Raw genomic sequence first — 27,323 nt, 5'->3', positions numbered from 1 at the left:
AAATACATGTTCATGGGAAAATAGCATCCTCTCTGCAAGGTATTCGGCCTCCAGGGTGTGTGCCTGAAGCCGTGGTGGGAGGTGGGGAAAGCTGACCTGTGTGTTTAAAAATCAACACGTAAGAGTTTGCAAATGTAAATTGTTGCTTCTCTAGGGTTTGGTTTTGTTTTTGTTTTTTCTCCTTTGCTTGCTCTGCACATCTAAACCTTAACCCTCTGTGTTTTGTACTGAATTCCTATCTCTCCACTTCCAGGTGGGCACTCTAGAAACAGCAGTGGGAGCTCTGAGTCCAGTCTTCCCAACCTAGCCAGGTCTTTACTGCTGGTGGATCAGCTCATAGACCTGTAGCCGTGACCCAGTAGCAGATGCAGTTCTGTAACCTTCACACCGTAATATACATTTTCATTACGGAGTTATAAGAAAAATGATTTTTTTAAAAAAAATCTGCTAACAAGGGGCCCTCTAGCCCTTGTCTCCTACCCCTTGCCTTCTCCTGTAGAAACGATAAGGAAAGAAAATCACTTTGGCCCTCCACATATTCCTTGGCCAGTTCCTCCCTGTTAGTTTGCTGTGTTTTCTCATTACCCTTCTTCAATAGCATAATCTTAAATCAAGCGCTAGATGCCATGAGCTTCACCTCTGCTGGAATCAACTCCACCCAAAGCTTAACTGTAACTGAAACTAGTGAATTGACACCTTTGTCTCATTCTTGCTAGGAATGGCCTCCCAAACCAATCCTCCCAACCCCTGTCTCCTTTGGCCAGATGCCGATGAATGTGTTTCTCTGTTTTTGCTTTTTACGCTGCTGCATTATCATGAGGACATGGCTTCTTCAGTTGGTCTTGACTCTGGGCAGTAGCCTGGAGATGGGTGTGTGATTTAAGAGAGGGTAAAACTGACGGACGGATGGGATGTGTTTGAAAAGAGAAATTGAGCCCAGCTCTAGCCAACCAGCCTTGACCTTGTTTGATCATAGACTTAGCCAAGGGATTTTCCACCCCATGCAACCTGCCCAGCATTCATCCAGCATTCTGGCTTCCATTGAACCGTGATTTCTCAGATCTGGAGACGTGACTGCAAGTACTTGAGATCCTTGGATAAAATGTGTACATTATTTAAAACCCAAGTATTGCCATTCCTTTCCATGTTAACTGTCCCAAGCCGGGATCTCAGAATTAGACCAAAACAAGACAATGGTGGTAACATGATACCTTTTATTAGAAGACTTTTCACTGGGGGGTGGATGGGGGAGGGGAAGGAATTGTAGCAGAAACAGATGTATTTTTCTTGTGATTTTTATTTTGAATCAAATATTGTAAATTGTGTATAAATGAAGACGCTGAATAGCTCTGTTTCCACTTGGCGTTTCAAGTCTGATATCAGGTGTCTGTACAGGGTTTTGATCTCACTCCCTTGTATAACTATACAGCAATCCTACAGTATAACATATGGAATCATTTCGAGTAGACTTGTGTGTTGCTATAAGCTTTCAGCAGGTCCTCTGTCTTTGTAGAATAAGCATGTCGTTTATTTTCAGATAATCAGAAATAAGTGTGCTGACAAGCTAGGCACAATTTGATTCTGGCTACTTACCTTTCTTTTCTCTCTGATGTTTGAATCGAAGGATGCAGCCAATGAAATATGTTCAGTTGGTTTTCCTTGGCTTCCTAGATTAAAAACAAGACAAAACAAAGCGTAGTTCCTCACTAACCTTAGAATATTGTTCATAAACTAAATAAAGGACCCTGCACTGACATGACAACATGCCTCATGGTCACCCTCTGTATGTATATGTCCTTACTCGTTGAAGTGTATTTTTCTCTTCCTTACACAGAAAGCAATTTTATAGAATTGCCCTTTTGGAAAGAGGTGGGCACAGAGAAACCCGTCGTGGTTCTCTTCCTTGAGTGCCATTTTCCATGATCAGAAGGGGAAACTCTTAGTTGATCAGATTTGTACAAATAAAATTCCAAGCTCATTTGCTTGTTTCTCTATCTAGTACTTTTGTTTCTTCTTCCTCACGTTTGCACTTTAAGGGGGAAAAAAAAAAAAGTTGAGCAGCAACAACAGCCTGCAAAGCACTGCACGTTGGAGGTCAAGCTTTGACCCCAGAAATGTGAGAGCAGCCTTTGAAAGGCATCGGAGGAAAATCTGAGTCTTTCAGTCTTCCTTCTGACTTTAAATACTTCCTGTGCCGGCTGAAACTAGATGAGCTAAGTAAAGCTCTCTATTAGGATAATGGATCATTTCCAAAATTGAGGGAGGCACAACCTTCCTGCTGAAGATAAAAAAAAAAGATGTCCTTGAAGAGCTCTCCATGATTGGATGGCAGTGACAGTGGGACTCGGCTGGCCCCTCTATGGACAGGGATGTTCCTGAAAATCAAAACTGTATTCTTCCTTTTTCCTGGACATAGATAAAGAATGTATAAACTAATGAAGGAAATGTTTATTTTTAAATAAGAACAATGTTTTATGCCTGTGTTTTCCAATTTTATTTTTTTCCATACGTATACATGTCAGAAATATAATGAAATATCTAGTTTCTCAATTTAATTGAAACCGTGAAGAGTACAGTGTAGAAATTCGGTATCTCTAAACTGTTCCTTTCGTGTATTACCCATAATCACATTGAGATGTATTCCCTAGTCGTCTGGCTCAATAAAGCTTAATGGAGACTGTTAATGAGAATGAACAGACTGGAAGCCAGAGACTGGATGGAGGAAGCCCGAGGGAGATAACGGCGTGAAATCATCTTGGGTTTGTCCTTTAGGGATAGGACCTCAAAGGGGAGAACTTTTTTTTCTTTTCTTTTAAGGAACCCATGTGAGTGACTCAGTAAATGGCACCTCCCTTAGTGTAGAGCTTCATCCCTGAGCTAAAAGGGTTTATCTGATAGGAGACTAGACACACTACAGTGTCTGATAACTGGTAGACCCACGGAACTCTAGACGGAGCCACAAGCGGGGTCAGAGAGACCAGTCTCTGGTCCATCCACTTCGTTTCACGGGTGTGGGACCCGAGGCCGGGCCGTGGGAGAAGAGGCCTGGGCAGGACAGTCCACCTGGGGTCTCTCCCTGACGTTTGCCAGTCACCGGCCAAGTGGGCTTCAGCGGGCGCTTCGCTTCCAAGCGCTGTTGCTCCTTATGTATGCAGTGATGAGTCTGGACTAGATGGTCTTCAAGCTTACGGGATTCTAGAGTTCCGCATACGTATTATTATGCTTTGGAAGGACTGTGAAGGATTCGTATAATCCTGATGTTCCTCAGTTATCTTCTCTAGTTCTTCCCGTTACTGTAGCAGTATTTACGTCTTAGAGAATCATAACGGCCCTTCACTGGCTTCGGTTGCCCTTCCTTGGTTATCGCAGCAGAAGCCTACATTATCGGTGAGTTTGGGACATAGACTCTTTTAGAGAAACTATTACACGTACCTGCCTATTCCAACAAAAAAGCATCAGACACCTTCAATTCTTCTAAAATATAATCGGTGATCTGGCACTTAAAAATGAGCAGACACTAAAAGCATAGGATTCTAATTTGCTTTAGTCCCAACTGTGCACAAGTAGTTACTGCGCCAGAACACATCGCAAACTTTGTTTCTCCTTTACGGCATTCAAATAACTAGATCACCAAATCTAAGTCCCAGTATTTTTAAAAACCGCAGGCTAAGAAGAGATAAGGCTTAAATGGACACCTCTAACTCTGATCATAAGGACACCTCTAACTCTGATCATAATTAATGGGTTCTTCAGCAGACACATCAGAATTGCGACCGCTCGTTGCGTGTTGTTCCCTCCGAAGGCATCTGGTTTTACTTGGGAGGCTAATACTTTAGCGATGCTGCCTTCATTTACTTTATTTTTGAAACTACCCTCCTTAGAAACCATCAAGGAAGGTAATCAGGTATAAGAAAATCCGTTGAATTCTTACCTAATTAGTATTGCTTTCAACACCTGGAAGTATGTTCTGTTTCCTGGTCTTTTCCATGACTCCTGGTTCTGAGTCACATTTAGCTGTTTCCAAAAAGCAAAATCACCCCCTCCCCCCCAATGAAGCATGGTTACTATTAAAGACAGGGAAAGGAATAACCAACGAAAATTCCCAGAGATGACCTTTTATAATGGCAAGCGACAACAATCAGTCTTAATTTCCTCAATATTCTGAATAAGGGAACTTCCGTAATTGCACCTGTCTTTGGTAGTTTAGAAAATGGAAAGATGCGGATTTTAAAATAACCCCTGAGGGAGGCTGTCCCTCTGTTCCGTGTCATTTGATATTGGGCTTGGTTCTTCCCGAATTAGAATTCTAGAACTTGGGCCGCTAATAATTACAAGGGAACGAACTCAAGAAAAGAACCTGTTTTTCTCAAGATGAAATTTTAGTTTTGCTTATCGTACTTCTTTCCCCCCTGCTCTCCTGGCAGGTAATTGATCATTCTGGTTCGAACTAACACCGTTTTCCCCAGGTCAGGATCAGTCTGCCCTCGGCAGCAGTCTTAGACAAAGGGGAGGACCTTTGGGGTTGAGCTCCGCGCGGAAGTGTCGGGGGGTCTGGGTTCGGCTGAAGAAACGCTCACTGTAGATAACCTTGGGCCAAAGGAAAGTCTCCCACGATGATGTTTGTCTAAGTTTCCAGGAGTCTTTAACTTTCTCTGGCTGTAAGATTACCAGGATCATGTAGCCACTAACTTAAGAGTTTGGGGACAAAAATGACAGGCTCGCCCCAAGTCCTAAGAAGCAAATTAGAGGCTGCCAGGCAGAGCAGAGGAGCTATGAGAGGGATGCAGAGGATGAGCTCTTTACTGAAACACTCCAGGTAGTACCAAGCTGTCTTTTATTCCTCTCTAGAGACTATAGTCTTACCCACACGAAGTTAGTCTTTTCATTTTCCACGCTCGCCCTGTCGCTGCAGTTGGATGTACTTGGGTTTCTTGAGTCGAAATGAATCCCAGATGGCCTCCATTTAAATCCTCTGTAAGGAGACACTATGTTTATCCTGGGTTTCCTTTCACGAGAGGTGGAGGAGGTGGAGGAGGTGGAGGAGGTGGAGGAGGGAGGTGCTTCGGGTAACGCTGACTGACTCCAAGTTACCAAACGGCCCGTAGTTGCCCGTTGCCCGAAGGGAAGACACTTTCTTGGTTCCCACTTTGATGTAGTGTCCTGACTTCAGCCTTTCTCCCGGGGGTTATTACCCTCCTCCGCCCTGCCCTGCCCCTGCCCCTCGGCACATGGACGTGTATTTACCGCGGGTCTCTATCAGGTCCTCCCCAAGAGGGCAGAGCAGACAGGTCCGCGAAGCTACCCTACGCAGTAAAAATACGGAACTTAAACATTGCTGCGCAAGTATTGTATTTTAAAAAAAGTCTGTAAACAGTTTATTATGTAAACATACAGGGGAATAAAGACCTCCCTGTTCACCCAGGAGCCTGATGTTCACGGTGTAAGTAACTTTGAACAGCTGCCGCTTCCTGCTCTGAAAACCCACCGTGGCCAAAGGGACTTAACCCGGTGGTTGGGTGACGGTCAGCACCTGGGCGCAAGGGGGGGCGGCCGCGTGCTGAGGACGGGCACCGAGGCCACCGGCTTCCCCGGCAGGCAGGGAGAGCACCCCCGGGAGCCCGCATTCCCTACGACCAGGCTCGGGTTCGAGAACGGAGCACGGATGTGCAGCTCCCTGCTCTCATTTAATCTCTGGTTTCCCGGGGCCAGTTTAGTTAGACACTCGATGTTGGGGGCAGCAGTTCTGTGCTCCCCGAAACCCCCCTCGCTTCATTGTTGCCTCGGCCCGCGGGGCACAGCATCCCCGGCCGCGCCGGCCGCCCCCGAATCCCCACGCCCCAGTCACGGGCGTTAATGCCGCGCACGGCGCACGGCAGAACCAAACCCTGATTTTACCTTCTAAGCCGAAGGCCGTGGAAGCTATTAACCGGACGCGCACCTCTCGAGTCCCCGACTTGGCCCCAAGAGGGTGGGTGTTCAGTGGTGCAGTGTTTCTGACCTTCCCGGGAAGGGCCAGTTTGCTTTCTATTTGCCAAATGTCTGAGCTTTCTCGGCCCCCCAAGTCTTCGTTTCCAGCTTTTGGCAAGGATCGTGTCTCCGAGACCGCTCAGGGACGGTTACTTCGGTGACAGTGGGGGAAAGGGGAATTCTGGCCGTGCGTGACACATTGCACTAAAGAATATCCAGCCTGGAATTTAAGTCTTCAGAATCTGAATTTTTTTTTTTTAAAGCCCTCTGATGGCCCCTCACTGTGTCCATCAGATCAAACCCCCGGGGCAACCCCAAACCACTCAGCACAGTTAGGGAGGCGAATTCCCGAGCCGTCCGAGACTTTGGGGGACTTCCCTCCTACTGTGTCAAGGATATGAAGTCGTACTGGAACCTGCATGCATTTGGGGCCTCAAAATAGACTAAAATGGGGTTATCCCGAGTCGAAGTCTCAAAAAAGTGAGCTTAACCCTTAGTCTTGCACATGGTCCTACATGAGAGCAAGAAAAAGAAGTGTGTCCCGCCTTCTTACTTTAATGAGCTAAACCAATGAAGAGAGACCTGGCCCAGTTTGAGGGGATTAGAACAAAATGCCCTAGTCCGGGTCGTGATAAGGACCTTGCGCGCCCGTGAGGCCAGGGCCTGGGTCCGAGCCCCCCACCCCTGGGGAGGCGGCTGGCCCGGGGCGTCTGCTGTGCCGGGTACTGGTCCCCAGAGGGATGGGGCCGGCACGAGGGGACACGGGTGCAGATCCTGTGCTGGCAGCCCGACGGCCTCCGTCACATCCTCCTCGCAGAGCGAGGCCGTCCTCACGGGGCGGCTCACGTCCACGTTCCCTACAGGAACAGACTCCGACCCCTGGAAGGCCCTCCCGCGGCCATCTGCTGCTCACAGGCCTGGGGCTCTCCCCGCCTCTCGAGCGCCCTGTCTTGTGCCCAGGGAGTATGGGTGTCGGGCCTCCCCACACCCAGCGGCACCCCGGTCCCCTGGAAGGCCCGGCTTGGGCCGGCTGCGAGGGGTGCTCTCCGCCGTGGGCGCGCTGCACCTTCTGTAAAACCGAACGGAGCGGCTGAGCCTCGGCCTTCCTAGGAACCCCTCGAGGCGGCCGTCGGGCCTGCACAGCGGACTGACGCCCTGGAAGGGAAACGGCTCTGGCCGCGCCGGGAGGGCGGACCAAGCTCCCCCTCAAACGCCGTGTCACGGGGCTTTGTGGCCGTCCGTAGGGGTCTTGGAAGCCCTGGAAATCTTAGGTATGGTTCTCCCGTTGCCATCAAGGTCCCGCTATATGCGGGTTCGGCGGGTGTCCCGTTGACCCCGAACCCACTGGGCAGGCGATTTAGATCCAGGTTAAGCACGTTCCTCCGTCCTGGCCGGCTCTGAACGCGGGCGCCCGGGGCCGCGGGCGGCTGCCGGTTGGCACTGTGCACGCGAACTGGTGTCAGTTCGATTTAAATTTCCCCAAAAACGCTCACGCCAGTCGGCTGGAGCTCAGTGTTCAGTACCGATTAGGACGATGCCAGGATTGGTCATCGGCTTGACTCAATTCCCTTTTCCCCCCTAGAACTGGCTTGATACCGCCAGCTTTTGGGGTAGTTTTTGGAAGAGGAGAAACTGCCTTAGTTTTGGCTGGAAACTGTGTCGTCCAGCGGCTGCTGGGTTGGAAAGCGGTTCGGGGAGCTGCGGGGAGGGGAGCTTTCATACCCCTCGGCTCGGCCTGATTCTGGGAAGCTCCTTTGCGCCCCCCCCACCCCCCCCCCCACCCCCCCCCGTCTCATTTGCGTTTCCTCTCAGAAGTGCCCCAAGAATCACCGTGACAGGACTAATAGCAGCATAGTTGCCCGAGAGGCCGAGGTCAGGCGTCTCCACGAACACGGCAGGCGGCACGTGCCGTCTACTGCTTCCGCGTCGCCGAGCGGGAGCATGCACTGAAGCTGCCAGCAAGGGGAGAAAGTCCCCTCTTCAAAATCACGCTCTGCAGGCAGCACCCGGGACAGAATTCCGCTTAAAGACTCTGCCTGGAAATGCACCGGATGCCCTCAAACTCTTAGAAAATGAGGGGACAGTCGCCTTTTCTTTTTTTTCTGGTTTCTGCAAACAATATTTAAGGTCAGAGCTGTTTAAAAAGAAGCACTGCTAAAAAAAAAAAAAAGAGTCCTAGAATTCTGCGAAACATAGTATTTTTGTACGTTACCTTCTAAAATGTTCCAACCTCTCTCTACGCCTCTTTACAATGTAAGTAATGTCTCCTAAGTGACTGGCTTCCCAATAAACTGATTTTGATGCCGCTTCTGCTGTGTTCTGTGTGCTTAATTCAAGCAGAAACCTTAGCAGGGGCCGATTGTTAGCGGAAGTTTCTAGTAGCTCACCACTTGCCCCGAAGGGGAGAGGGTAGCATGGGGAGGGGGTGATGGGATTACCTGAGCACGGAGGTTCCAAGTCGGCTACACAATCCACACCATTGTACCAAGGCCTGGTGGGTTGGGAACCCCAGGATGAAATGACGCCTTTACCCCGAGCCACCCTTTCTCTGGATTCTTCTTGCCTAGTTACTTATGCCTTTTTCCTGCCCTCTTGCTAACATGTGCCCAATGGCCTACTTCTAACCTGCTAATGTGTCTTGGAAGGTAAGCTCTCCCGCTTTCTGGTAATTGTCTATTTGATTTGGAAGCCCAGGGCCCCGAGCTCCCTCTGTGTCGCCAGAAGTAGATGAGCTTAGAGTTTGCAGAAGTTTCCGTCACTACCCACGGATGTGACTCCATCTGCTTGAAGAGCCTTATGATAGATGCGCTGAAGCAGAGGAGAAGTTTGCTAACTTAGAAAACCGAAGCCAAGGCCGAGCAGGATCCCAGGGCCGCTCCAGCGGAGGGGCTGGACGTGGCGGGAGCTGGCAGGGCCCCCGAAGCGCCCGCTGCTCTTGGCCAGCGCTGCCGGGCGGCCTGACCTCCGGAGCAGCCCTGTGCTCCTGCGGGCCCGGGGCGGCGGGGCTGGGCCGCGTCCTCAGGGGCAGGCAGGGGGCAGGCCACCCCGGGGGCGGGTCGCATTTGTCCCCGTCCTGAGCATCTCTGCGTACCCCGGAGGTGCCGAGGCACGTGTGGAGACGAGGGACTGGGCCTGCAGCCCACACGAGCCAGTGCCAGGTAGACGGGTGGCGGTGCCAGCGCGCGGGGCATCGTGTCCTTGTGCTGAACGTGCGTGTGTCTACACCCTCATCTCCTGTCCCGCACACCGTGCGCGTCCTGTTCCAAAGTGTGAGACGGTGGTTGCTCGTGTTCCGGTTTGTGTGCCGTTTCCTTGCCTGACTTTTTATGTTTCCGTTTTTCCTTTTTCCATTTCCACCTTTATTATTTGGCCCCCGATGTGTCCGCCGCGGGTTGCCGTTGCGTGTCCAGGGAGAGCTGACGTGACCTGTGCCTTAATGCTGCCCTTTGTGCTTCCCTAGGTCTCCAGAGAGAGCCCAACCCCCGCCCTGTCCTAACCGTAGAGCACTTTAAGGAGCCGGCGGCCGGCAGAGGCGCCCCCCTGCACCCGGAGGCCTCGGGAGCGCCCGGCGCCCAGCGCAGCCTGGAGTCGGACTCCCTGGCCCGCGACGGCCCTTCGAGCAACAGTTCGTTCCACAGCAGCGAGGAGGAGGGCACGGACCTGGAGGGAGACGTGCTGGACTGCAGTGGCTCCCGGCCCCTCCTGGAGTCCGAGGAGGAGGACGACGGCTGCAAGGGCCCGCAGGGGAGGCCGGGCGGCGTGGGGCCCCTCGCTCGGGAGCTGGGCCAGGTGGGCCAGGTGAGCCAGGTAGGCCAGGCGGGCCAGGCGGCCCAAGCAGGCCAGGTGGGCCAAGTAGGCCAGGTAGGCTGCGCAAGCCAGGCAGGCCAGGTGGACCAGGTAGGCCAGGCAGGCCAGGTGGGCTGGTTGGGCCAGGTAGGTCAGGCGGGCCAGGTGGGCTGGTCGGGCCAGGTAGGTCAGGCGGCCCAAGCGGGCCAGGCGGGCCGGGCAGTCCAGGCAGGCCCAGTAGGCCAGGCAGGCCGGGCCGGCCAGGTGGGCCAGGTGGGCCAGGTGGGCCGGGCGCCCTTCCCGGGCCTGGAGCAGCCGGCGGCAGCGGGCAGCGCGGAGCCCGACGTGTTCGCCACCGCCCCGTTCCGGAGCTGCCGGGGCCCCGCGCCGGGCCTGGACATTTTCTCCAGGGCCCCGTTTGCGTGCAGGGCGGGCGCGGCCCCGCCCGAGGAGCCCGACGTGTTCCTGCGCGCCCCCTTCAGCAAGAAGAAGAGCCTGGAGGAGCCCGAGCCCCCCGCGCAGGCCCGCGCCGCCCCCGCCCCCGCCCCCGCCCCCCCGGCCGAGGGGCCCCCGCGCCCCGGCCCCGACCGCGCCGCGCCCCCGGGCCCCGCCCCGCCGCCCGCGCCCCCCAACGGCGCCTGCCCCGCGCCCCCCCCGGAGCCGGGGCCCCCCCCCGACGGCCGCCCCTCGCGCCCACAGGCCCTGCGCAAGTACTCGCGCCACTACGGCCCCGACGCGCAGCCCCTCGCCGCCTGCACCGTTGTGGCTCCGCCCGGCGCCCAGGCCGCCAGGACCGCGGAGCTGCCCGCCGACCCCTTCGCCCTAGCGCCCTTCCCCGCCAGGTCGGGCCGCCAGAGGCCCTAGGGGCGCTGCGGAGCCCCGACCTGGCGGCCGGCCCCGGAACACGCGGGGAGCCCGACCTCGCAGCTGACCCCCCAGAAGGGACGGGGTCCCCCGAGCCCGACCTCGCAGCTGACCCTTACAGCTGACCCCCCAGAAGAGAGGGGGCCCCCTGAGCCCCGACTTTGCAGCTGACTCCCAGGAGACGCGGGGTCCCCTGAGCCTCGACCCTCGCAGCTGACCCCCCAGAAGAGACGGGGTCCCCGAGCCCTGATCGCGCAGCTGACCCCCAGGAGACACAGGGTCCCCGAGCCCTGACCTCGCAGCTGACCCCTGAACATGCGGGGAGCCCCGAGCCCCGACCTCGCAGCTGACCCCCAGGAGACGTGGGGTCCCCTGAGCCTCGACCCTTGCAGCTGACCCCCCAGAAGAGACGGCCCCCACCGAGCCCGGACCTTGCAGCTGAGCCCGGAACATGCGGGGAGCCCCGACCTCGCAGCTGACTCCCCCAGAAGAGACGGGGTCCCCGAGCCCCGACCTCAAAGCTGACCCCCCAGAAGAGGCGGGGCGGCCGAGCAGCCTCTGGTTCCACGAGGCCAGCAACCCCAGTGACAGTGACACTCAGTGGAACCCCCGTAAGTTATGCTCATTTCCCTTGTGGATGCGGATTTCGGACCTCCGGGCACCTCGCCTCCGCCTGCGCCCAGAACTCTGCTCTCTCCACCCCCCAACTGTTGAAGTCCGGGAAGGCGTCTCCCCCAACCCCAAAGGGGCCAGGCTCCCCCAGGTTCTGGTCCTGCGGGTCCCCAGTGACTGTGGCCCAAGGACTCAAGGTCCGCCCTTGGGGACCCGGTGTGATGCTCGGTGAAGGGGCTGTGGCCGGAGGAGGTGCAAGGGGCCCCTGCAAGCCCAGGGCCGCGGGTCCTGCCCACACCAGTCGTTCCTGTAAAACCAGCAGCCCCAGCGGGAGCCCTGGGAGCACGTGGCCCTGCGAGCCAGGCTGGCCTCACACGTGAGTGAGTGCGGGTGTGTAACGGGCGTCAGATCCTTTCCTTCTGTCGAAGTGTGCCAGTGCTGAGCCTTCGCACGCCCTTGCTTGTTAAATCCCTGTGAGTGCACAGGTGCGTGTGCGTGTGCGCCCAGAGAGCATTTCCCCGGGTCCAGCCGGCCTCCCTCCACCTACCTCCACGGCCCCTCATTTCCTGGCATCAGGCTCCTGGCCTGTCGCAGCTCCTGTTTTTACTTAGTCGTGTCTTGTGACGAGGTCGAATTCGTTGGAAGGTGTGGGAAAATTCTGCCGAAACTGAGGTTTCGGAGATTCTTTTATTTCCTCCAAAATTTGCTATTAGCAAATTCCCTTTGCACGGTCTTAAAAAATTAATTATGCTCTTTTCCTCAGAACATTAGAAAAGAGCACCTTGTGGCGGCTCTAACCCCTGGGCACGTGGTCTCAGCGATAACGTACCTAGACCCTCAGGCCTGAGCACGCCACCTGCCACCTGCCACCTGCCACCTGCCACTGTGGGATGCGGCTCGAGACTCGGCTCCAGACAAGATCGGCTTGTGGCTGCTTGCCCATTCCTTGCCCCCTTTCTCTGCCGCCCCTTGAGGAAAAATCTGAGACCCGTAAATCAGTTGGGAGAAGAGTAAGGAGCCGAGTCCGCGATCCCTGCAAACGTTCTGATCCCCCATCCTCTGGAGACGTCCAGGTAGGCCAGGTGGGCGACTGACTTGTGTGTTTGCAAGGTCTTCTATTCCGGGCAAGATCTGGCCGCCCGGCTGCTTCCGCAGCCTTTGTTATTAGTGCCTTAAGGTGAGACTTCGGTGTCTCCACGGAACATCTCTGCTGACGAAGTTCAACCTCGTGGGAGGAGCTGCTGCACCAAGTTTCAGCCTGAAAGCTCCCGGTGACTTGTCGTTGACGTCAGCGATGTCTCCAGTCGCTGCAGGAGTCGGGAGAGTTGCTCACCCAACCAGGTTAAGGATTCAGGAATTGGAAATTCGTCCAAGAATCAAGCGAGAATGCCAGACGTGATCGCAGTTGATGAGGGGTCGTACTCTTTCAATCGGCGGCATCTTAGGGGTAGGACATGAACAGCAACTTCACAAGACTTTTTCTAGTTCGGCCTCCACCTATTTCAAATGTCCAGGTTAAAAGATAAACTTAAATAATCGGCACTGGATCAGGGCTCTCAGCAATGGTCTTCCAAGTGAGGTTCCGACCGCGACAGTCTTTCCCCCTGGGGAATGTTAAATGTTCCTTCGCAGAGGTTGCTTTTCTCCCGGTGATTATTTCTAATTATTTTGTGTAACAGCGGATGCAAAAATCATCTCTCCAGTTGGATAAATAGTCTGGGCTCATGCATATGGGACTTTGCACCCCACACTCTAACCTTGGTCGTTATCAAGTGAAGCCCCGCAAGGCAGGCGCTGAGAGGATAGGAGCATTCGGGGAGAGTTCTTACCCCAAGTCAGGAACTCTTCAAGGGGAAGGCCATTCTCACTCACTCTTCCCAAAATTCAGGATTGCCTCTGTAACAGCCCTGCAAAAGGTCCTTCCTTTGGTTATTTAATTGCTTCTTCCTAATCAAGTATCCATCTTAGCTCTCCAGGTAAAATCAGTAAAATCATGGTATTTTAATCACAGAGTTGAATCATTTGTCACGCGTGGGCTGAGTGAAGCATGAAAAATTTGTGACTATACTACCTTACTTATTAGCTAATAACTAGTAAATTCTGCATCGATCTTTGGATCGTATAGGGTAAAAGCATCATTTAAAGATAAAATATTCTTGCCAGAGGCCATCCTGAATCTGGAATTCTAGAAAATTTAGTGTTAAGGGATTTAGGAGTGCTCAGGGTGCTTTAAATTAGTAGCAAATGCATGTTTCCAACAACTATACCGCAACACGTTAACATTAAGGAGAAAAAGAGGATATATAGTCAACAAAATGCTACACCTCTTAGTTTTATGCGTTATTTGCTCTACACATCTGATGGGGATGCAAGAACTTGTGCCTTTGCATTTCAGTGGAGTGCAATGAGCCGGAATATATTTAGACATAAAGCATTGAAGCACAACGCGCGCCGAAGAACTCTTTTAAAGAATCTGTGTTAATTGACCAGCGGCACCATTGAATTAATGAAGTTACATTATGTGTGGTGGAAAATATTTACCTTGAGTTCACATACGGCCTGTTAGGCTCCCAATCCTTGTTAATTGGAACAAAACGAGGCAGAAGCAGAAGCTGGGCAGGACCTATGGGAATCTAGGTCATAAATTCAGTTTCATTTTGGGCTCAGTTGTCATTGAGTTGGCAATTTCCTATGTGTCGACTGGTGTGTACCTGTCCACGTGCCCATGTTTGGTCTCCGTTTAATCTGACAACTGACTTTTTTTTTGTTTGTTTAAACCTTCCAGAAAAAAATACCAGCATCTTATTGGCCCATTATTTATTTAGTAAATTTAGAATACATGAACATCAGTGTTTTAAACTGTTTGGTGGACATTTCACTGACTCAAAGTAGCAGTTTTCAGTTTTACTTAAATGTGATCACCAGAGTGATCTGCCAATATTAATTCGATCATGCTGTGTTTGCTTCTATAAAGAAAGGTCATCAGAACATGGATCGTATGATTTGTATTCATTTTCCCACATAGGAAATTTTATAGGAAACTTGGAGAAGGGTGAGCTCCAACCCATTCTCTAGCAGGAAGGATACAACTTAAAATGGAGTTGTTCGGGTGAATAAAGAAAAATGTTATTCCCTGCTGTGTCTGTGGAATTGAATTTCAAGAATACATGCCAGTCAACTCTGGAATGGCTGCTGGTCGCATAGATGCATTTTTATCTGAGAAATCTGGAACTTGGATTATTTTGATAAAAGGGACGTAGGAGAGCTGCTGGGAAGACCGCAGCTTCTAAGGAGGTAGAAGCACTTTTGTAAATGCCCATAGTCACCCCCGGGGTTCTCATCCTCCAATCCTGCCTCATGGAGTAAACGTGAAGATTTTAAATGGAATCATGTAATTTAAATTCCTCATTTTTCAATGCCTTTGTCAACTCCTCCTTGTAGTTTTTGTTTCTTGTTGTTTTTTTTTAAACCATCAACACTTGCAAACTTGTGACGTTCACTTGAAGACTTCAAGATGCTTGAAAATAAAATTAAAAAAAAAAAAGTAGTATCTGGTTGGGAATTGTTTCTATGCTCTTTTGCTATAAAATAAGTTTTCCAGGTTGCTGAAAATACCTAGCTGCCTCAGCTTAGAGGTGAGGATCCACCCTGGCTATGTCTTGATTCCCCAGGGGTCACCTTGCTCTCCGACTTCCAGTCCTACCTGCCTCATTTGAACCTTGACCTTTATTAGCCAACAGGCCTCCCGTGTGGTATCCAACATCCCGTCCCTAAAACGCTGCCGACGCAGCTCTCCCCTGCGGCTTCTCTGCTCCTGCAGGCCTTCCTGGCTCCTCTTGTTCCCGTTCCCACTTGGTTTCCCCACTAACATTCCTCTACTATGGCCACACCACCAAGAGGATGAATGAGAGGTATGAGTGGATGATCCTGGTAATTTCTATGTGCCTTTGTTACTGTAAACAGTTTCTTCCTAAGTTCCAGCCTACCCCGTGATAATCTCACGACCCTGGAGGAACTCCAAGTAAGCTGAGTGGCTCACCTCCCCGCTCCTTACGGACTAGAAGAGCAGACGAAGCGAGGTTGGCAGGGGTCCAGCCTTACTCCGGAGACACAGCCCAAAGGCATCTCTCCACCATGACCTGACACAGGCTCGGTGTGCCCCGAGTGCAGGGGAAAGTCCAGGTGTGAAGGGGCTCCACAAGGGCTTGCAAAGACGGCTGACTGCTGCCCAGCACACTGGGGCCTACTCCAGTATTCCCAGAACTCAGTAATTCTGTGAGAAATTTAGCCCGAGCGCCTTCCCAGCAGTCTCAACGTGGGTGACGCTGTTGTGGTTTATAGTACAATGTTGTGTTCCTGAAACCTGCACTGCGTTGTGATGGAACCGCGCACACACGTTAAAGGGATCTGTTGGATTCCTTTCAGCAAAGAATTACAGAACTGGCTTTTGTCGTTATGTTTTTGTTTTGTTTTTGTTTTTGTTTGTTTGCAGAAATGGTGTCTAACAATGTCAGTTAAAGTGAGACTTTGGAAGTAAGCGAAGGCAGTGTAGCCTTTTCACTCTGAAGTGGCAAATCATTGTATTCTCTGAGTCTACCGCAGACTCCTGTTTGAGGATTGTGATTGAAGAGGCGTGTGTGTGTGTGTGTGTGTGTGTGTGTGTGTGTCTGTCTGTCTGTCTGTCCTCATACTTTCTGCCATGGTGTTAAGACCTCCTTATGAAGGCATCCAAAGAATAGCAAGTGGTGACAATAGGTAGTTGGCCTGAGTAAACTCAGTCCCATTTGCCAACAACTCAGAGACCTGGAGTTGTTCTAGATAATGGTGGGAAAAGTCAGCCATCGCCTTAGCCTGTTCCCACAGTTAAGTACGCTCTTCTCATCCACGAGGATGAAACTCAGTAGGGTTTGGCCTGAACCCCTGGCTCATGTGTGGAGTTGGACTGGCAGTAGAGACCAGACCAGCACAAGGCCTGCAAGACATTCCTTCGAAAGAGAAAGCGTGTGATGTCATTTGTTAGGGCGCAGAAACCAAATAAAGGCCAAGGACAATGCTCATTCCATGGACAAGAGGTGAACTCCTCTGCTGGCAAGACATTTTGAGTTCACTGAACGAGGAAGTTGACCCAGCTACAAGGAACCCTGAGGTCATCAGACCGCAGAAAACAGCATGTGCATGCAATCCCATGGGCTGTGGACATGGAAAGGAAGGGAGAAAGACATTCGTAAAGTCAATCTTCACAGTTTTTGCAATACCTCCTGTTTGCAGACTTTTGGATTTCTGTTATTGCACTCGTCGTGTGATCTATCTCATGTATCTGATAGTTTTTATGAATAATTGTTTTGAGTTGTAAACTCTTATACACTTTATTAAAATGAACCTAATAAAAGCAAATGATCTATATTTTGTATCATTTCTTAAGTCAGATCTTCCTAGGACTGAAGGCCTCCATAAGTACCTTTTACAGTGCCACACCTAGTTTTGCGTTTTTGAGTTTCAAGGTTGGTTGGTTGGTTGGTTGGTTGGTTGGTTTCCAATGCCAGCATTGCTACTACCTGAGACCTACTTTCCATTCTAGATGTTACCTGGAGACATAAATGAAATAATAAAGACAGCGGGGCCATAAGGACTGAGCCAAGAAAACCACAGAGCTCTCTGCTATTGTAAACTTTACCGTGAGCCCCTAAAATATGTTACCTGAATATGACCTGCATAATATTCAGGCTTTCAAAACAAACCAAAAAAGGCCTTAAGAGAGACCAGCATTAACCTAACAAATTAGAAGGAAGTCTTGGAAACAACAAGCAGAAACAACAGACTCTTAACTATAGAGAATTAACTGGAGGTTACCAGAGGGAAGGGGGGGGGCGTGGGTGAGCTGGGTGAAGGGGATTAGGAGGACACTTACCTTGAGGAGCCCTAGGTCATGTACAGAATTACCGAACCCTCTATTGTACACCTGAGACTAACATAACACTGTACGTTAATGATACTGGAATTAAAATTTGGAAGTACATAAAGTACACACATACACGCAAAGAGAGGAATTGGGGAGGAATGAATAATTCCTAAGAATCTTAAAATCCCATAGTGTGGGAGGGAAACTGCCTGCTTATTTCCTCCCCGAATTTGACAAAATAACCATAATATTGGAGCTTTAATGAGTTTGACATCCATCATTCGGGGAGAATTGGTGAAGGGCTGAGTTCAGGTCTGAGTTGAAATTGGCAGTGGAAGATCCAGGGATTCCGAGAGTTCTGGTGTGACTCACATGAGTAAAACCAAAGTTGCCTCCTTTTTCTGAAGATTCACCGAGATCTGGTTCGTGTATGTCTAACGATACGCTCCAGCTCGTCCTACGATGCAAAGTTCCTGTGCTGCTTCTGTTTCAAGTTACCGTGGACCAAGAGGACAGTCGTCTTCGCCTGTGACTTGGACTGCTCTGGGGGTAATCAGGGCCTTCTGCAAACGTGGGTGGACTCAGCCCTGCCTTCCTGGTAGGGAGAGCCCAAGTCAGAAGCCCCAGTTCCCACAGGACGCTGTCGTTCGCATTCGCCCGTGTGGCTCATTTTTGCCAGGCCAGCCCCGAGACTGGTTAGTAAGAGCCCAGCCAGGGAGGGGGTGCCCGAATATCAGCCCCTAATTGAGAGCCAGTGGGAGGAACCAGAGTGAGACCCAGAGAAAAGCCGAGAGCAGATGATTTAGGCTTGTTTGCCTGGACGGGGAGACAAAGATCTTTTTCCTTCCATCGTAAGAATTCTTCTTTGAGTTCACCTCTCCTGGGGGTAGCAAGGGCTAGAGGGTCGGGGAGCATCCAGTTTACACGGAAGAAGACCCGTAATTCTGCTTGGTCAGAGGCCCGGAAGAGTCCAAGTATTCTCGTCAGAAGACGGCCCACTTCTCTAGCCCTGAGGCTTGGGGACCCAGGTCATCACTAGGTACGGAACTCCCCGAGTCACATTGGGCAAAATTAGTATTTGTACATCTCCCCAGGCGCATCCTGTGTCTTAGCAGGAACTTGACCTCAAGGACAGATCGTCCTTACCCTTCAGAGAAAACCTTAAGTTATCAGCAGAGAATTGATGACTGTTTTCTGTGTTTTGGAAGAACCAAAGAATTAAATATAAACTGTTGGCCTCTATTCAGTTTATAATGAGTATTACTGGTAGAAATAGTTCGTGTAAAATTCAAATCTGTTAAAACCACGCATCATTAAAGATTGATGGAAGAATGAAATTTTGACCAAGTTTATTTATTTATTTTTTGTTTCAGTTTCCGTTTCAAGTTTTTTTTTTCTTAAAGATTTTATTTATTTATTCATGAGACACAGAGAGAAAGAGAAAGAGGCAGAGACACAGGCGGAGGGAGAGGCAGGCTCCATGCAGGGAGCCCGATCCGGGACTCGATCCCGGGTTTCTAGGATCAGGGCCTGGGCCGGAGGCGGCGCTAAACTGCTGAGCCACCCGGGCTGCCCAAGTGTCAAGTTTAAGTCGAAATTCTAGCCAGGAAATTTGAATCTAGTAGGTCTAGTAGCCCCAGGAGACCTCGAGAGCAGAAGCTACATTGCTAAAATTACAAATTAACCAAAAATTGACTAAGAAGTCTCCATTATAAAATATATAGAGAAGAGACTGGATCCTAGGGAAAATAATTACAATAAAATGGAAATACATAGCATAGGAAGTGGATCAAAAATTAAATTGGCTTAATGGAGTTTCTTGATGCAAATCCATCCAGGTTAGCCCCCTGACATACGTGTTCAGAAACACCGAGTGACACAGCCACGGTAGTTGAAAATGTCCTTCTTGAGCCTGCACGGGCTGCGGAAGGAAGCGGTGCAGACGGGGTGGGCGGCTTGAGTTGGGAGAGGAGTCTCCGCTGCTGGGAGAGGGCAGTCATCGGGTCGTCCCGGCGGTAGATGGCGTCAGTGAAAGAGAAGGTAGGGTAAGAGGCGCACTTGCACAATCTTTGGGGAAGGACAACATTTAAAGGATGGGGGAGGGATCCCTGGGTGGCCCAGCGGTTTGGCGCCTGCCTTCGGCCCAGGGAGCGATCCTGGAGACCCACGATCGAGTCCCACGTCGGGCTGCCGGTGCATGGAGCCTGCTTCTCCCTCTGCCTGTGTCTCTGCCTCTCTCTCTCTCTCTCTCTCTCTCTCTCTCTGTGACTACCATAAATAAATTTTAAAAATAATAAAGGATGGGGGGAGGGAAGAAGCCACGAAGGAAACTGAGCCACACGCTCAGCAGAAGGGTGATAGCAGAGCTCGGGGGGGGGGGGGGGGGGTCCAGCTTTTCAAGAATGAGCAGTGTCGGTAGTTTGAAATGCTGCGGGGACATCAGGAGAAAAATGTTACTGGGATTCGTGGGGCGGGGGCCGCGGTGACCCCAGCAGGCGCGGTGTAGACGGCAGCGCATTGAGGAGTGAGCCGGGTCTAAAGAAGGAAGGAAGGATGTATTTTAAGGAACAAGGTGGCCCAGGGTCCTGGGATCCAGTCCTGCCACAGGCTCCCCTGAGGGGCCTGCGTCTCCCTCTGCCTGTGTCTCTGCCTCTGTGTGTGTCTCATGAATAAGATCTTAAGAACAATAAAAACGGCCCTCGCACACCTTCCACAGTGCTCCCCAGGGTTAGGGACACCAGCCAAGTCCTTAGGACCTGCACCTCCCGCCTGCCCGGGCTTCCCTCCCTCCTTCCCACGGGTGGAGGGTGCGCAGGCCCCTCTCCCCGCAACTGTCCCCGCGGTGACCGCGCCAGCTCGCGGGGCGCTTGGCCAGCAGGACCTGGGCGGAGCGGGGGCCGCGGAGAACGGCGACTCCGGGTTTCCACGTCTGCAAAAGAGAACAATACTCAGGACACACATGACCTGAAGGACGAGGGTGGTGTCCAGGCCCAGGTCCGGGCCAACCCCGCGCCGTCGCCTCCTGCTGCCCGTCTCCCCCCCCCCCCCCCCCCCCCCCCCGCCAGACCCCGAGAGCAGGAGGCCCTTCCAGAACCCGCGGGCCTGGCACTGCGCCGCAGCTCTGGTGCCACCGCCAGGCCTTGTGTCCTCGTCGCTCCAAGCCCACGAGGACCAGCTGCTCCCCTGCTCCCTCCGCCTTTGCTGTGCTAGGCCTTCGCTTTAGCTTCACCCCAAGCTCTGGGCCCCCCGAGGGCTCCCCACTGCATTTCACCCCAGTAGCTGGGGGCAGGCCCAGAGCTCCTAGGGCTCAGGAAGCCTGTCCCGACGTGCACAGGCCCCCCCACCCTGCGCAGCCCCCCTCCGTGTGCAGGAGCCCCCCCGACCCTGCGCAGGCCCCCCCACTCTGTGTGCAGGCCTCCACCATGTGCAGCGCCCCCCTCCCAAGCGCAGGCCCCCCCTGCACAGCCCCCTTCCCCTGGTGTGCAGGCCCCCCGTGTGCAGCAGCCCCCCTCCGTGCGAACCCCCCCTCTGTGCGCAGGCCCCCCCACCGTGTGCAGCCCCCCCACCCTGCGCAGGCCCCCTGGGGTCTTAAAACAGGATTTCCAGTTGGCGTCTGTTCTAGAACCGGGGGCGGGGGGGGGGTCGTCATTTTTCTACAGCGTGTAAGGGAAGCTTACACGGTTGGCTCCAATCACGTTGAAACGTTGCAGCCCTTAGCATCCAGTGTCCTGGACTGTGAGGCTTCACCTGAAACTCGGGAAACGACGGGAAAAGGTCCCACGGCAGCCTGAGCTGCGGGGCTGTGGCGCTGTGAGCTCAGGGGTCACGATCTGCTGCTACCGTGGCCGCGGGGTCACGCAGGGCACAACCCACTGGGCGGGAGGCGACCTCCCTGTGGCTGCAAACCTGACCGGGCTCGGTGTTCCCCGTACATCTCAAATCTAAGGATTCTTTCCTGACTGTGGAGGTGGAACCGGGTCAGAGGGGTTGGGGGGGTGGGGAAGCAGGATGTGGGGGGGCGGGGGGGGGAGGAGGAGGCTGGGTCTGGGTGGTGGTTGGTATAAAGCCATCGGGCATAAACCAGCAGAGGAGATCCAAGGCTTGTAGAGTGACTTGGGGAAATACTTGGGGACTTCTGCTTTTATTTTTATATTTTATTTTATTTTTTAAAAGATTTTATTTATTTATGAGAGACACAGGCAGAGGGAGAAGCAGGCTCCACACAGGGAGCCCGACGTGGGACTCGATCCCAGGTCTCCAGGACCAGGCCCTGGGCAGAAGGCGGCGCTAAACCGCTGAGCCACCCAGGCTGCCCCATGCTTTTATTTTTAAAAGATTTATTTAGGAGAGAGAGAGAAGGTGAGAGTGCCGGGGTGGGGGTGGGGGGTGGGGGGCGGAGGGGCAGAGGGCCGGCTGCATCAGAACAGAGCCCTGCCAGGGGCTCCATCCCACAACCCTGAGGCCTGAGGTCATGACCTGAGCCTGAACCAAGAGTCGGGTGTTTAACCCACTGCAGCACCCAGATCCCCAGGGCCTGGGGGGCTCAGGGGTTGGGCGTCTGCCTTCAGCTTGGGTCATGGTCCCAAAGCCCCAGGATGGAACCCTGTGTGGGGCTCCCTGCACAGCCAGGGGTCTGCTTCGCCCTCTGCCCCTCGCCCCTCTGCTGCGCACGCTCTCTCCCCGCCCACCAAATAAATCATAAAATTTAAAAAAGAAAATGTTTCTCCTAGAATTTTTAAGAGACAGGAAGAAGGAAGAGATTTCTTTCTCTCGACCCACAACCCACGGAGAGTGTGGAGAGTGGTGATCAGAAGGCCCGATGGCCGCTGTCGCCTGTTTAGCACTTCCTGGGACCTTGACCAGTCTCTTGGGAAGAATCGGGGCCCAGCACAACGGTTTCCTGACCCCCCTCCACCGTAGAAACCCCGGTGACCCGCGTCTCTTCCCGGCTCTTCCTGGGGCCCCCGTGTCCTCGGGGCAGCGTGTGTCCTGCCACCATCACCCTATTTACTCCCCGCCCTGACCCGGCTGACCCAGGAGCCCCAGGAGGCGAGGCCCGCGCGGCCCTCCTCCCGCTTCCCTGACCCCGGCCCGGGGCTGTCACACGGCCGCCCTCTTAGTTTGGGGCTCACCTGGCTTTGAGGCCCCTCCTGAGCCCCAGGCAGAGCCCTCGAACCGGCCCGACACAGCAGGACCCGCGGCCCATGGGCCGGACTCTTGGCTGCCACCGGTTTGGGCAGGGAGGGCTCCTGTCCCGGACGCGGTCCCCGCGGCGGCCTGGTCGTGCTCGGGGCAGACACCCACGGGCTGCACCGCCGGCCCACCCCGGGGGTAGACCAGGCCGCAGGCCCGCCCGGGGGGTAGACCAGGCCGCTGGCCCGCCCCAGGGGTAGACCAGGCCGCAGGCCCGCCCGGGGGTAGACCAGGCCGCAGGCCCGCCCGGGGGTAGACCAGGCCGCAGGCCCGCCCCGGGGGTAGACCAGGCCGCAGGCCCGCCGCTGTTCACGGCCGGTCCGGAGCGGTCCCGAGTGGGTCCCGAGCTTCCCGGAGGACAACCGCGCCTGACCCTGTGACAATGCAGGGCCTGCCCACGCACCTTTCTGTCGCCCGCTCCGCAGGTGGCGGCCGCCGTGCACACCCACAGCTCACGGAGCAGGGCGCTGGGCCCCTCGCGCTCTGCGGGCACCGGATCCCCCGGCCCTGCCGCCGCCCCCCGCCGGGCCCTCGAGCCGGGCAATGACTGTGCACGATGAGCACGTAACGAAGCAGTGTGGCAGGGGACCGGCCGGGGGCGCTTCGGGCCTCTCCTCCGTGCCAGGCCCCGGGGACCACGCCAAGGCCAGGATGGAGCGAGGCGCGTGCAGGGCCCGCCCGAGAGGCCGCGAGGCCGCGGAACCCGAGCTGGGCGGCAGGGCCGCTCCGGCACCGGCAACGCCCCCACTGCTCCAACACCTCCTTTCCTTTTCTTTCTTTTACTATTTTACTTACTGATTCATGAGAGACACCGGGAGAGGCAGGGGCGCAGGCAGAGGGAGAAGCAGCTCCCCGCGGTGTTGGACCCTGGCTCATGGCTGCCAACGTGTCCCGTGGACGCCCCAGAGACTCAGACCCCAGACACGCACATGCAATTGGCAAGAGGGTTTATTGGACGTTTGCGCAAACGGGTCTCTACCAGGGAGGTGGGGCCGGGGGGCCAGGTGCGGGTCTCTACCGCGGAGGTGGGTGCAGGAGGCCAGGTGCGGGTCTCTACTGGGGAGGTGGATGCAGGGGAGCGGGTGCGGGTCTCTACCGCGGAGGTGGGGCCAGCGGACCAGGTGCGGGTCTCCACCGCGGAGGCGGGCACTGGGGCCAGGTGCGGGTCTCTACCGCGGAGGTGGGTGCAGGAGGCCAGGCGCGGGTCTCTACTGGGGAGGTGGATGCAGGGGAGCGGGTGCGGGTCTCTACCGCGGAGGTGGGGCCAGCGGACCAGGTGCGGGTCTCCACCGCGGAGGCGGGCAAAGGCGTCCGGGAGCGGCGTCTGCATCTCCCGCTCCCCGGTGGCAACGCCGCCCGCGGCCGGCAGGGTGCGCTCTCCGCGGAGCCCGCCCAGCTCCCGATCTGCGCCTGCGCCTGAGCCCGCGCCTGCGCACTCGGACTAAGATGGCGGCGGCCGGGCTGCGCGGGGGAGCTGCGGCCGCGGCCGCGGGGCTGCGTGGGCGGTAGGTGACGGGCCCGGAGCTCCGCACCCGGTGCCGCCGGGCCTGGCGGGGCGGGGCGGGGACAAGTGCCCCCGAGCGACCTCCGGGGCCGCCGCCGCCGTCGGGGCTCAGCCGGGCGGGGGCCTGTGCAGCGCGGCGAGGCTCGCGGGCCCCTCCCCCCACCGGCGTTCCCTTGTTTTTGTTTTTTTTTTTAAAGATTTTACGTATTTATGCATGAGACACACGGAGAGAGGCGGAGACCGGGCGGAGGGAGACGCAGGCTCCACTCCACGCCGGGGGCCCGGCGCGGGACTCGAACCCATGACCCGGGGTCACGCCTGGGCCAGGGCAGGTCTCCAGCGCTGAGCCCGGCCCCCCTCCCCCTCCCCCTCCACCCCACCCCCCGCCTCTTAAGCACAAACCCGAGTGTCCGCGGACGGTAGGGGTCTCCTGTGCCCCGAAGGCCCAGAAGGGACGTGACCCGAGCTGTAGGAGGTCACAGCCTCCAAGGGCAGGGGCTGCGCGGAGCATCCGGGGCCCTGGGCCTGAGCCCCCGGAGCCACCTGCCTGCCGCGCGGCCTCCCCTGACACCTGCCCACGTTGCTCAGGTGAACAGGACTCACGACCCAAGTAGCTGTCCTGATCTGACTTTTGCTTCTGGACCAAAAGGACAGGACGGCCTAAGGTTTCACGTAGTGAACGTTGGCAGCTTTCCTGCTCATGGCGCCCTCGAGAAGCTTAAATGCATTAAGCTTGCTGGATTCTTTTCGCAGGCCCCCTCCGTCCTTTTTTTTTTGTTTTTTTTTTTTAAAGATTTTATTTATTCATGAGAGACACAGGCAGAGGCATAAGCAGGCTCCATGCAGGGAGCCCGACGTGGGACTTGATCCTGGGTCTCCAGGGTCACCACCTGGGCCCACGGCAGGTGCCAAACCGCTGCGCCCCCCGGGCTGCCCTGTTCTGTTTGGATAGATGTCTTACTGGGATGGTTTAACTCCCCTTTACTACTTTCGTCACCTTAAACCCATCGCTGTCACCACGTTCATCCACTCTGCTGCTTTATCTCTGGGTGGAAGGGAGGACAGTGCCGGGCTTCAGTGTATTTCCAAGTTACAGCGCAGCCAAGGTTTATTAGGCAGTAAGTTAAAGATGAAAGCGATTTCAGCCCAAACCTTAAATTTGATTCCGCCACTAATTATTGGGCGCCTATAACATAATAATAATGGTAGCTAACATTTATGGAACTCTTGCTCTAAGGCTTGGCACCGATGTCAGCACTTTACACGGATTATCTGAGTTCAAGCCCGGCATTGTGTTCCACGCTGGGTGTGGAGCCTCCTTTAAAAAGAAAAGGGAACTGGATTCTTTTTTTTTTTTTTTTAAGATTTTATTTATTTATACATGAGAGACTCAGAGAGACACAGGCAGAGACTCAGAGAGACACACAGAGAACTGGATTCTTTTTTTTTTTTTTTAAAGATTTTATTTATTTATTCATGAGAGACTCAGAGAGACACAGGCAGAGGGAGAAGCAGGCTCCGTGCAGGGAGCCTGATGTGGGACTCGATCCCCGGTCTCCAGGGTCACGACCTGGGCCAAAGGCGGCAATAAACCATTGAGCCACCCGGGCTGCCAGGAACTGGATCCTAAAGTAACTTGCATCAAGTTTCTAAAGGTCTCTAAAACTTTTCACTAAAGCATTTTTTTTCCCTTTCCTAATAATATTTATTTTTCCCTTCTTCATTTTTTTGTCGAAGCCACAAAAAAATAGCCAATTAATACTTCTCTAATACAGTGAAATAACCAAAGTTACAAACACCAGCTTAAGAGGTTTCCAGTGAAAAAGCATATAAAAATTGTTTGATACGTTAGCAGTTTGGAGAAGAATAGTACACTTTCTATTAGACTTTTTGAAGTGTGAAATACCTTTCAAAACAGGTAGTATTGGTCTCTTTTTTCCAGGGAAATATGGTAGAGACAGAAAAGGGAGGAAGACTTCCCCAATATTTACTTTTGTTCTCTTTGAATTTTTTTTTTAAGATTTTATTTATTTTTCATGGAAGACACACAGAGAGGCAGAGACACAGGTAGAGACACAAGCAGACTCCCTGCAAAGGGCCCGACGTGGGACTTGATCCTGGGTCTCCAGGATCACGTCCTAGGCTGAAGGCGGCGCTAAACCGCTGAGCCACCCGGGCTGCCCTCTCTTTGAATTTTGAACTGTGTGACTATTACCTAGTGTTTTTTTTTTTTTTAAATTTTTATTTATTTATGATGGTCACACAGAAAGAGAGATTGGCAGAGACATAGGCAGAGGGAGAAGCAGGCTCCATGTACCGGGAGCCCGACACTGGATTCGATCCCGGGTCTCCAGGATCGCGCCCTGGGCCGAAGTCAGGCGCCAAACTGCTGTGCCACCCAGGGATCCCCCTTTTTTTTTTTTTAATTAAAAAAGAAGAAAAATAACAGTTTGTAGTTCTTTGCATCCTTCATGCATCACTAGGAGTCTGAGAATCTAGGTTATAAATCACAAATGTAGCGTTTCTGTTTCTTACACTGGGTATTGCACTATCCTATGACACTCAGTTATCAAGGCTGTAAATTTCCACGTGAGCTCTTGTTCTTAAACTGTTTGCAGATGTTGCTTGCCCAAGGAAGTGCAAATAATGTGGATGGAGGATGAAAACTAAGCTTTGTTGTTATCATTATTTTTTTTAATAAATATAGGAAGGAGACACTGAGCTTAAAAGATTATCTCTTGAAATGTCATTTTTATTTGTTTTTGAATGTAGATTCTGTGCGATGATGAATCCAGGCACCATTAAGAAACAGCCTCTGCATCAGTTTGTGCAAAGACCACTTTTCCCACTGCCTGCAACCTTATGTAACACAGGTAAAATTTCACCTTTTAGAACAAATTATGTTTCAGATGCTAAGGAGATGGTGCTTAAATAAAATTTGGTGGATCATAAGAGGTGAGAATTTGTAAATTTTCTAGTCAGATGCGTAAAAGGAACGTAGCATTTTTTTTTTTTTTTTTTTTTTAGTATCATAACACAACACTTTAATTATTTGCTTTACACATATCATTGGCATTAGATTTCAAGAATACTGGGCACAGGATCACCTGGGTGGCTCAGTCGGGTGAGCATCTGACCAGTTTCAGCTCAAGTGGTGGTCTCCAGGGTCTGGGATGGAGCCCCATGAGCCCCCCGTTATTAGGCACCGTACCCAGCAGGGAGTCTGTGTGAGAGTCTCTCCCTCTCCCCTCTCCTCACTTGTGCATGTATGCACACACTCACTCTCTTTCTGTAAAATAAATACATCTCTAAAAAGAAAAAGAAGGGGATCCCTGCGTGGCTCAGTGGTTTGGCACCTGCCTTTGGCCTGGGGCGCAATCCTGGGGTCCCAGGATTGGGTCCCACGTCAGACTCCTGGCATGGAGCCTGCTTCTCCCTCCTCCTGTGTCTCTGCCTCTCTCTTTCTATGTCTATCATAAATAAATAAATATTTAAAAA

General features: G+C 53.4%; 2 protein-coding genes across 16 annotated transcripts in view; both read left to right on the top strand.

The window, feature by feature from the left end:
• The window catches only part of AAK1 (AP2 associated kinase 1), a 163,843-nt gene extending 145,727 nt beyond the window's left edge, over positions 1 to 18,116 (top strand). For 8 of the 12 annotated variants that reach the window (XM_072746156.1, XM_072746155.1, XM_072746159.1 and 5 more), the window contains one exon: positions 9,428 to 14,362. In XM_072746156.1, the coding sequence (XP_072602257.1) occupies positions 9,428 to 10,617 (1,190 nt within the window). In that variant the 3' untranslated portion in view covers positions 10,618 to 14,362. Of the gene's footprint in view, positions 1 to 253; positions 5,425 to 9,427; positions 14,363 to 17,535 lie in introns of those variants that run through there. The other 4 variants (XM_072746162.1, XM_072746163.1, XM_072746161.1 and 1 more) reach the window with 2 other exon arrangements.
• Positions 18,117 to 23,732: 5,616 nt separating this feature from the next.
• Positions 23,733 to 27,323, top strand: part of NFU1 (NFU1 iron-sulfur cluster scaffold) — a 31,550-nt gene continuing 27,959 nt past the window's right edge. For 2 of the 4 annotated variants that reach the window (XR_011999336.1, XM_026017800.2), the window contains exons 1-2: positions 23,740 to 23,826; positions 26,598 to 26,698. Coding sequence is in view for 2 of the 4 variants with exons in the window: in XM_026017798.2 (XP_025873583.1) it covers positions 23,768 to 23,826; positions 26,598 to 26,698 (160 nt within the window). In the remaining 2 variants the exon portion in view is untranslated. Of the gene's footprint in view, positions 23,827 to 24,386; positions 24,731 to 26,597; positions 26,699 to 27,323 lie in introns of those variants that run through there. The other 2 variants (XM_026017798.2, XM_072746139.1) reach the window with 2 other exon arrangements.

The sequence above is a fragment of the Vulpes vulpes genome, unplaced genomic scaffold (assembly GCF_048418805.1).
Source record: "Vulpes vulpes isolate BD-2025 unplaced genomic scaffold, VulVul3 u000000657, whole genome shotgun sequence".
NCBI lineage: Eukaryota > Metazoa > Chordata > Mammalia > Carnivora > Canidae > Vulpes > Vulpes vulpes.
Note: the sequence above shows the minus strand (reverse complement) of the source record. Positions and strands in the feature narration are given on the sequence as shown.